Below are 9,299 nucleotides of genomic sequence, written 5' to 3' on the forward strand. Positions count from 1 at the left end.
AGTGCTTGACGACAAGGAATTAGTAAGCTTTGGTCAAGGATTCATCAAGGCTTTGAGCAAAGGAAATAAGGAGAATCATACTCCCTTAAGGAGACTGAATTATACAAGGGCTAAAAGGCAGCATTGAACTTATAATTTGAATGTTTATCTTACTTGCTTAATGTGTTGTGTTAATTGCTTTGGATTAAGGAATCTATATAGTGGAATTGTTGATTTGATGACAATTAGTGTGCTTTGGCCAAATGCATGGTAATATGTTAATGTGAAGGTGTGTTTGATTCCTCTCTTGATTGGGTGCATAGCATGATTTTATGTGACTTGAGGATGTCTTGAAGTGCTATTGCATGACACGTTATGCGTTGCTTGATTTATATGATAATTATAGTTCATTGTTACTGGGATTTCTATGAAATCTCATTCCCTCTTATGTTAAATTATATCTTAAATAGGAAGTGGATCAATAATAGAAAAGGGCAAGGAATTGGTGTTGAGCTAAGGAGGCCATTGGAATTTGGTGTTAATGTATAAAGTTTATATTGTATTTTTGATTAACTTTAATATGAGTTTGTAATGAATCTTGGATAAGGTTGGCTTGTATCTATGTATGATGTGCCCTAATGTTAAGAATATTGATCGTAGAATGCTTGACTGGTGTAGCATATGGAAAAGGAAAGATAAAATCCAGAAAATCATGATTAGGGGATAGAAATGTTCTAAACAATGACAATTTTGTGTCACATAAAATAATGAGCACATGATCAAATCTAAATTTAAAATTTGGCAAACTTAGATCTCATTTTTTAGCTTTAAAATAAGTGGTAGATCACTAAATTTAGAGTTTTGTACTAAGAGATATGCCCTTTTAAAGTTGGGCTAAAATACTAAAAATTCAAAAATTGACCATATAAACAGTATAACTTCAAATTTTCTAGTCTCTGTTTTAGATGGATATGAAGCCAATGAGTATTTTTTTTCTTATAGAAGGCATAACAAGCTTCAAATAGAAATTGAAACTACTCAGTTTCAATTTTTCTACATTTAGTTATGAATTTTCAAAGTTGACCCAAATTACTGTGAACAGTGAATAGTAAACCGAAAATAAAAATTTCAGATTTAAATTTTTTCATATTTAAGGCTTATATACTGATCCTAAAGGGTTCCAATTATTATATAGTAAGGTAACAAAGGAGGCGTGACATAAGGCCACCTAATGTGGTTCCAATAGACATGTTTTGGCTTCACTTGTGGTCTAAAATGACGGTGTTATACCATAATTAACAGATTATAAGCATATGAATGAATACTTGTGATTAAGGAAAACTAATAAAGAATCAGCAAATGAATTTTATTATAAAACAATAAAATTTAATTATGAAACCTTTTCTTTTTTCTTTTTTCCCCTTTTCTTTTTGTTTGTCCTAGACTATAGAATAGAAGATTGGAATGGAATGAGGGAGAGGGACAGCAAATGGGAAAAGCAAAGGAGGAAAGCCGCATCCTGAAATTTATATCAAGCTATATGATTATTTTGCACACAATAAAGTTACATAATTATTAGGAATGTGAAAAAGCATATTTTTACACTTAGTCTAGCATAATATTGTGCACATATATAAATCCTTTGAGAAACTTTATTATCACGATAATTTGTATTAAGAGATAGAAATAGAATAGTGCGCCTCACTTTTATACAGTACAAAGAATTAAGCTTGGTTTCAAAGATCACTATGCGGATCGCTTGATGTGAAGGAAGTAAAGAGACAATTTAGATCCCTAACTTTCCAAATAACAAATATTATACTATAGTATCACAAACAGATGAAACACAGCAGAAGATCAACTTTATTTTGACGATGTAAGAAAAAAGTTTGCTATGAATTTTGCCAAATTACAATACAAGATGCACTTCACTAATAAGGACTTGAAGAGAATTTTTTAATTTGCGTCTAACAATACTTAATTGCGCTTGATGATAAATAACTCTCCCATCTCCTTGTATCTTGAGTCTGTAAGGATGTTGAATTCTGATGACAATTTCTTCTCAACCTGTACAAACATGTCATCCACAATCTCTTGCTCAAAGTGTTCCTTGTAAACGCCTTCCAATCCAGCTCTCAAGTGCATACTACAACTATGAGCATCTGTTTGATGCTTATTGTTCAATAGACGAAACAATGATTTTAACTTCTCGATTTCGAAATTCCCATTCTTCTTAATCAATTACTTTACCTCTTCTGATGCTGGAACGTGGATGGGCATGTTGAATGAATCTACCAGCTCTTCGCTTATTAAGCCCTTAATTCATTTGTAAAATAAGTTATTTGAAGAAGTAACTTATGATCAATAATCATTTTATATAAGAAACCAAAATCAAATATGAAGATTAACATCTAAATAATAATTTCTAAACCAAAGATAATAACATTTGTCCAAAACTTTAGCAGCTTTTAATATTTTTTGCCTTCTTGGTTAGCACAATCATTAATCTTATCCATAACATGTAAACGGATATAAAATATAAAGAGTAACTGTTTATTGTTTACCTTATTGGCCATGTCCACAAGAATGTTACCCATGATATTTACGAAAGCTTCGAACATGTTCAAGGAATTTGGGGGAACACACCGGGTGATAAGAATCATGATACCCCCAGGAACAAGCTCTAAGGCTCTGGAATTTAGGAAGCTTTCAAAGTCTCTTTCAAATTGTGCAGAATATGCTTCTGCAGCTTCCTTGTCTTCACTTGTGAAGTAAATTTTACCTTTATTATAGGCTCTAGAGTTCTTGTCAACTATTTCTTTAGGTACCTTTGAGAGCCAATGAACAGCCTGCCATGAAATGAACCTGGCACTGCGGCGGCATAATATTTCTTGTCCTCAGGAAAGAACTTGAAAAGTGTGTTAAAATCATTATCAACATGATCATTGAAGAACACTTGAAATTCAAGCGAGTCTGTACTATAGGCATGTTGGGATTCAAATTTAAGGTTCAAAGAATCTATAATGTTTTGAACAGTGAAAAATGCGTTAGGTCCAACTGAAGACTCCAAATCTACTATGCGGAAAGTATGAAAAGAATTCCGCAGAAGTGTTCCCACATCGAGTTTCTCAAGAATAGTGTCTTTGATAATGTTTTTGGCACTATCTGTTCCTCTTCGCTGCCATACAAGAAGAAACTGAATCATAAGCTTCGCATGAAAATGATTTAGATACGAGATTTAAATACTAGAATATAAACATATTGTTCTAGCAGACACTAAAGAGATTAAAATGAGTTGCTTGACAAAGAAATTAAGTCTGAATAAAATTTTAAGAAGAAGAAGAACCTGACTGGTGGAATTCTGAGCGTAACTATGCCGGCCATTTCCACCATCCATAGGGAAAGCCCGCTAAGATTCCGAGCCATTTTGGATTTCCATGGCTTTGTGATAATTTAGTTATTGTTTGTCCGTCGCATATTCGTATTTGATGAACACACACACTTATATATATATATATATATATATATATATAATGCATGGAAGGATTTTTGACTGGCGGTAGATGGGAAGAGAAATCAGTAAGCGTACAGAAGCCGCCATTGTTAATATGTTTTTCTTCCTTTCTTTGTTTTTTTTTAACCTTTCAACGCCATTGTTAATATTGAGGTATCACATAGAGCACAAATAAGACTTTGATGTCTCGATTGATCCATAATGCAAAATATAAAATATAGAGAAATTATTTTTTTTTTTGTTAACATCACACAATTAATAGGTTAGGAATAGTATGACTTGTTGGCGAAAATATGAATTATGTAGTATTGGTAGTAGTAGTAACTAATAAAAGTCTGCAAGCTGAATTATATGATTGATGTGATGCTGTCTTTGTCACATCGCACATGTCTTTGAGGAGAATGCACATGTTTTGACCCTCTAGAATTTTGACTATACAGAGTCTAATTTATTCAAAGTTTGATTCAAAAAGTTGTCGGATGAAATTAATAATTTCATCCACCTAGTTTCCGCTTATTTTGATCATTAAGAAATATTTTTAGTTTAATTTCACATTTTATTTCTAGAGAAAGACGTTTGTCCATTTCATCTTCGTCCTTGTATCACCCCTATGGAATTTGATTTTCTTTGCTTTTTCCCTTTTCAATTTCTTCTCCCCATCTTACTTATAATCATTATTAAGTACGCTTAAATTATAACAATTAAATATAAATTGTTAAAATGTTATTTGGACAAATCAAAACTAAATAAAAAATTTACTTTGTAATTAAGATATTAAATATAAACTGTCCCACATATTGCTATCCAACAGTCAAATATGAGAAATGAAGGAAAAATATCAAACGGAGGGAAAATAACGTAGAAACATTGTGTGCCTCCGCTATTAATTAAACACCAATCTCCTCTCAGTCAAAATCTCGAGACTGAGTATCTCCTTGGATTATCTCCCTAACCCATAGAGGTGAAAATAAGCTAGGGCCTTGTTAGATTGATTTTGCTTCCATATACTTTTTAGTCCCCATTGGGTTTTGACTATAAATAATTACTTCTACGTTTGATAAGAGAAAACTTTTTTCATATGTATCTACCCCGATGACTTAAAATAAGTTAATCCAAACTAACAGATAATATAGAACGGATAGAATAAAGGAGGATTAATTCCCAGCCTTCTTGATATATGTAGTGGGAGGGAATGAGATTGAGAACCTTATGCTGGACAGTACTTCTCTTTGCGGCCCTCCATGATGTTAAGTTTAATAAACTACACGATTAATTTTGACAATGCCAATTATTGAAATATGTACACACACATGTATTTAGTGTTCGTTGGCAAAAAATGTATGTATTTAATGTTCTTTATTTATGTATATTATGCGTTAGTGAATAACACATCTTTTTTAGTTAAGTCAAAACGGAAGAAAGTTATGAAATTAAATAATGGAATGAAGAGATAGGAAAGAAGTGTTGGTATAAGAACTTATGAACTCTAAAGGCAAGATCAAGAATCAAGAATCAATAAATGTTTGCATGCCGCACATGCAGATACTGAGTCAGCTTGTGAAATTGCCTAAATTTCTACTCGTTATTGCCTACCCATTTATATGAGTTAAAATGAAGCATATACATAACAAAGAAGAGAAGGTCTGGTTGAAGCATAAATTAAACATATAACAACAATCATTTTCAAATTCAGTTCCTAACTAACTAATAACATAAATGATAAATCAAATAAACAAATCCTAACTATGAAGCAACTCACAACAAAGAGTGAAGAGACAGCCTGAGACCGTGAGTGAAGAGAAACAAAAACAGTTAAAAGAGCTGAGACCGTGAGACCTGAGTGAAGCCTTAGAGCGTAGTGATGATGATGAGTGACTGAGAGAAGTATGGGATCTGTGATTGAGAGAATTAGAGAGCCTCATACAACAGAGCAAGTTTTCAATTGTTCTCATCTGGTCGATCTCTGTCTCTGGTCATTCTCTAGCGGCCATAGGCTGCTTGCTCGACCCTAGCTAATACTACCTCTATCCTAAATATAAAATATAGTTTATAGTGTAATTTGCACTACAAATTAGACCTCATATTTGGGACTGAAAGTAGCAATATTTAAAGTTCTTATGATATCATGTTTTTATGACCCCTTTTAAGCTCAATACTTGTGTCCCTTCTTGATTATTGTTCATTCCCTTCCTAATTTCCTTCTCTTCTTTCTCCCCCCGGGAGGCCTCTTCAAAACTCCTCCAAGGACCCTCTTCAATAGCAATTTAAACATCTCAATTACATTAAGATTTAAATTTTTGTGAATGTTACAACAACAACAACAACAAAGCCTTATCCCACTAGGTGGGGTCGGCTACATAGATCGCACGATGCCATTGAGTCCTATCCAAAGCCAAATCTTTGGATAAATTGTTAATTGAAAGATCTCTCTCAATGACTTTATTAAGCGTTGGAAAGCCAAATAACAACAACAACAAAGCCTTATCCCACTAGGTGGGGTTGGCTACATGGATTGCACGGCACTATTGAGCCCTATCCAATGCCAAATCTTTGGATAGGTTGTTAATTGAAAGATCTCTCTCAATAACTTCCTTAAGCATTGTCTTCAGCCTTTCTTTACTTCTTTTTAGAGGACTACATACTGTTTACTCAACTCTTCTTACCGGCACGTCCCAAGACCTTCTTTGCACGTGACCAAACCATCTCAATTGGTTTTCTACTATTTTCTCATCAATAGCAGCCACTCTAACTTTTCCTCTTATCTGTTCATTACGGATCTTGTCTTTTCTTGTATAACCATACACCTATTTCAACATCCTCATCTCAACAACTGCCACTTTATGTTCATGTTGTCCCTTTAAAGCCTAACACTCACTACCATATAGCATTGCTGGTCTTATAGCAGTGCTATAAAACTTTCCTTTGACCTTATTTGGTACTTTCTGATCACAGATAACTCCTGTCGCTTTTCTCCATTTAAACCACCCAGCTTGAATTCTATGATTAACATCTCCATCAATTTTCCCATCTTTTTCTATAATTGATCCCAAATATTTAAAATTTTCCACTTGTTGAATGACCTGGTCTCCCAATTTGACCTCCAACTCTGTACTAACTTGTCTCTTATCAAAACTACAATGCATATATTCCGTCTTGCTTCTACTCAAACAGAAACCCTTTGATTCCAAGGTTCTTCTCCATGTCTCAAGTTTAGTGATAATCTCTTCTTTTGACTCAGCTAATAGAACTATATCATCAGGAAAAAGCATGTACTTTGGGATTTCTTCTTTGATATGCTCAGTTAGAACATCGAGGACTAGGTTAAACAAATAAGGGCTTAAAGATGATCCTTGATGTAGGCCAATCCTTATAGGAAAGTCCTTTGTCTCGCCGCTTGGTGTTCTAATACTAGTTGTGACCACCCTTATACATGTCTTGTATGATTTTAATATAAGCGACATGCACCTCTTTCTTCTCCAAGGCTCTCCAGAGCATTTCTCTAGGCACACAGTCGTAAGCTTTTTCCAAATCAATAAAAATCATATGCAGGTCTCTTTTATGACTTCGGTACTTTTCCATTAAGCCCTTTAGTAAATAGATTGCTTCTGTTGTCGATCTTCCTGGCATGAATCCAAATTGGTTTTCAGAAATACAAGTCTGCATCTCGACTTATGTTCCATCACCTTCTCCCATAATTTCATAGTATGACTCATGAGTTTAATCCCTCTGTAACTAGCACAATTTTGAATATCCCCTTTAGTTTTGTAAATAGGTACTAAAGTGCTTTTCCTCCAATCATCAGGCATTTTCTTAGAGCGTAAAATCTCATTGAATAACTAAATAAGCCACAGCACCCCACCGTCATCCAAATATTTCCAAACTTCAATAGGAATACCATTAGGTCCAACTGCTCTATTATTTTCCATTTTCTTGAGAGCTTCCTTAACTTCACCAACTCGAAATCTTCGATAAAAAGCAAAATTATGTTCCTCTTCTCTAATTGTCATATCTTCAAGCTCATAAGTCGATCCTTTACTCCCATCATTAAATAGCTTATAAAAGTAGGCTTCCCAACGATCCTTAATATCACTATCAGTAACCAAAACTCTACCTTTTTCGTTCTTTATACATCTTACTTGGTTCAAATCTCTTGTTTTTCTTTCTTTATTCTTTGTGATCTTGTAGATCTTGTGTTTCCCAACCTTGGTCCCTAGATCCTTATAGAAATCCTCAAAAGCTTTAGTATGAGCTTCTCCCACTATTCTCTTGGTCTCTTTTTTAGCTACATGGTATCTTTCCCAATTTTCAACATTATTACACAAATGTAATGCTTTAAAACACTTTCGTTTATGCCTAATTTTCTCTTGCATGTTCTATCCAATCTCTTGTTTTTGTGAATGTTACGTTAATAATATTCTTTTTCAGTTTGAGATTATGCTCCTTTTCATCTCAAAACTGTTCAACTATACAAGACATATTTAATTAATCATAAGAACAAATGCCCTAAATATGTAAGGCTCTATTAAGTATTGGTGGGCCTAAGATGAAGAACCAAGGAACAACGTATATATTGTCTTATTAAACGTTGAGGACAGATTCATTTCATTGGGAGAACAAGGTACATATCTAAAAGCTGCTGAGGTACTTAGTGAAGGCAAATTAAAAACTGAAAATACTAAGCGACTCAGCATTTTCAGCTATTCACGAAGACAATTAAATCTTTAAAAATAAATGCTCATACAGGTTGCAAAAGTGATGTGGAAGAATAGTTAGAGACGAAGAAATAATGCAGAAAGAACCAAATATTGTTGCGCTAGAAATAGATATAAAAACAAAGAGTTTAGGTCCTGTTTGTTTTTGTTTTCTTGTTCTCAAAACAATCTTATAAAATTATTTCTTAGAACAAGTTTTGAAAATAAAACAAAAAAATTGTTTGGATAATAATTTTAAAAAAAACATAAAAAATCACACTTAGCGGATGGTAATTGTCACCATTAGTAATAGGAAGTGGGTAGTAGGTGAGAAAAGAAGAAGATCTCTTCAATTTTTCAAAACAAAAAATAAAAAACACAAAAAAAATTAAAAAGTTATTTTAGTTTTTTAATTTTTAAAAACATGTTACTGTGTTTTTTTATTTTTTAAAACGATCAACTAAAAAAAAATTAGCAAATAAGTTCTTTTTTTATTTTTCTGTTATTAAAAACACAATTATTTTTTTAAAACAACAAACTAAAAAGGCCTAATTTCTGTTTTCTTTTTGTTTTCTTGTTCCCAAAATTAAATTATCTTTTAAAACAATTTTTGAGAATAAAACATATGTCTGGACGTGCAGTTATTTTAAAAAAGTCACATTTGGAACGGAAAATTAAAAAAAAAAAAATCATATTTGGCAAGCGTGGCCGTCACCAGTGATATCGTGATGATACATAACGGGTGGTAGGTAAGAAGAGAAGAATGTTAATGTAATTTTCCAAAACAAAAAATTAAAAAAATACAGAAAAAAAATCTAAAAGTTGTTTTTAGTTTTTTCAAGTTTTTAAAAACATATTATTGTCTTTTTATTTTTGAAAACAACCAACTAAAAACAAATTATCAAATAATTTTTTTTTTGTTTTAAAAATTACTTTTTTCAAAATAAGAAACCAAACCAGTCCTTAATTTCCAGTCATCTTTCTTGTGGACCCTGATTAATAAAATTCAGAAATGCACTGGAAAAATTGAACATTATGACTCCGCGTGCCCTTTGATCATTCCACAATTGCATCAATTCGCAGCCTCCCAAGAAAATTGTAAAAAAAAAGTGAAG

The 9,299-nt window shown here is 32.7% G+C and overlaps 1 protein-coding gene across 1 annotated transcript; it reads right to left on the reverse strand.

Moving 5' to 3' along the window:
* Window positions 1–1,956: 1,956 nt before the first annotated feature.
* On the reverse strand, window positions 1,957–3,580 carry LOC114759150 (probable S-adenosylmethionine-dependent methyltransferase At5g37970). Its single transcript, XM_028948243.1, has 4 exons — window positions 3,569–3,580; window positions 2,808–3,157; window positions 2,544–2,670; window positions 1,957–2,046 (listed from the first exon to the last, which is right to left on the reverse strand). The coding sequence occupies exons 1-4, from the start codon at window positions 3,578–3,580 to the stop codon at window positions 1,957–1,959; spliced, it is 579 nt and encodes a 192-aa protein (XP_028804076.1).
* Between the last annotated feature and the right edge of the window lie 5,719 nt (window positions 3,581–9,299).

The sequence above is a fragment of the Neltuma alba genome, unplaced genomic scaffold (assembly GCF_004799145.2).
Source record: "Neltuma alba isolate B1F8T4 unplaced genomic scaffold, ASM479914v2 tig00010801_pilon, whole genome shotgun sequence".
In the NCBI taxonomy this organism is placed as follows: domain Eukaryota; kingdom Viridiplantae; phylum Streptophyta; class Magnoliopsida; order Fabales; family Fabaceae; genus Neltuma; species Neltuma alba.

What these genes read in the sequence shown, in the direction of transcription:
- LOC114759150 (XM_028948243.1), bottom strand. An exon ending in CTGTTCATTGGCTCTCAAAG is followed by an intron (nt 2,671 to 2,807) that starts GTACCTAAAGAA and finishes CCTAAATTCCAG; the next exon opens with AGCCTTAGAGCTTGTTCCTG. An exon ending in TTGTGGACATGGCCAATAAG is followed by an intron (nt 2,047 to 2,543) that starts GTAAACAATAAA and finishes ATGTTTGTACAG; the next exon opens with GTTGAGAAGAAATTGTCATC.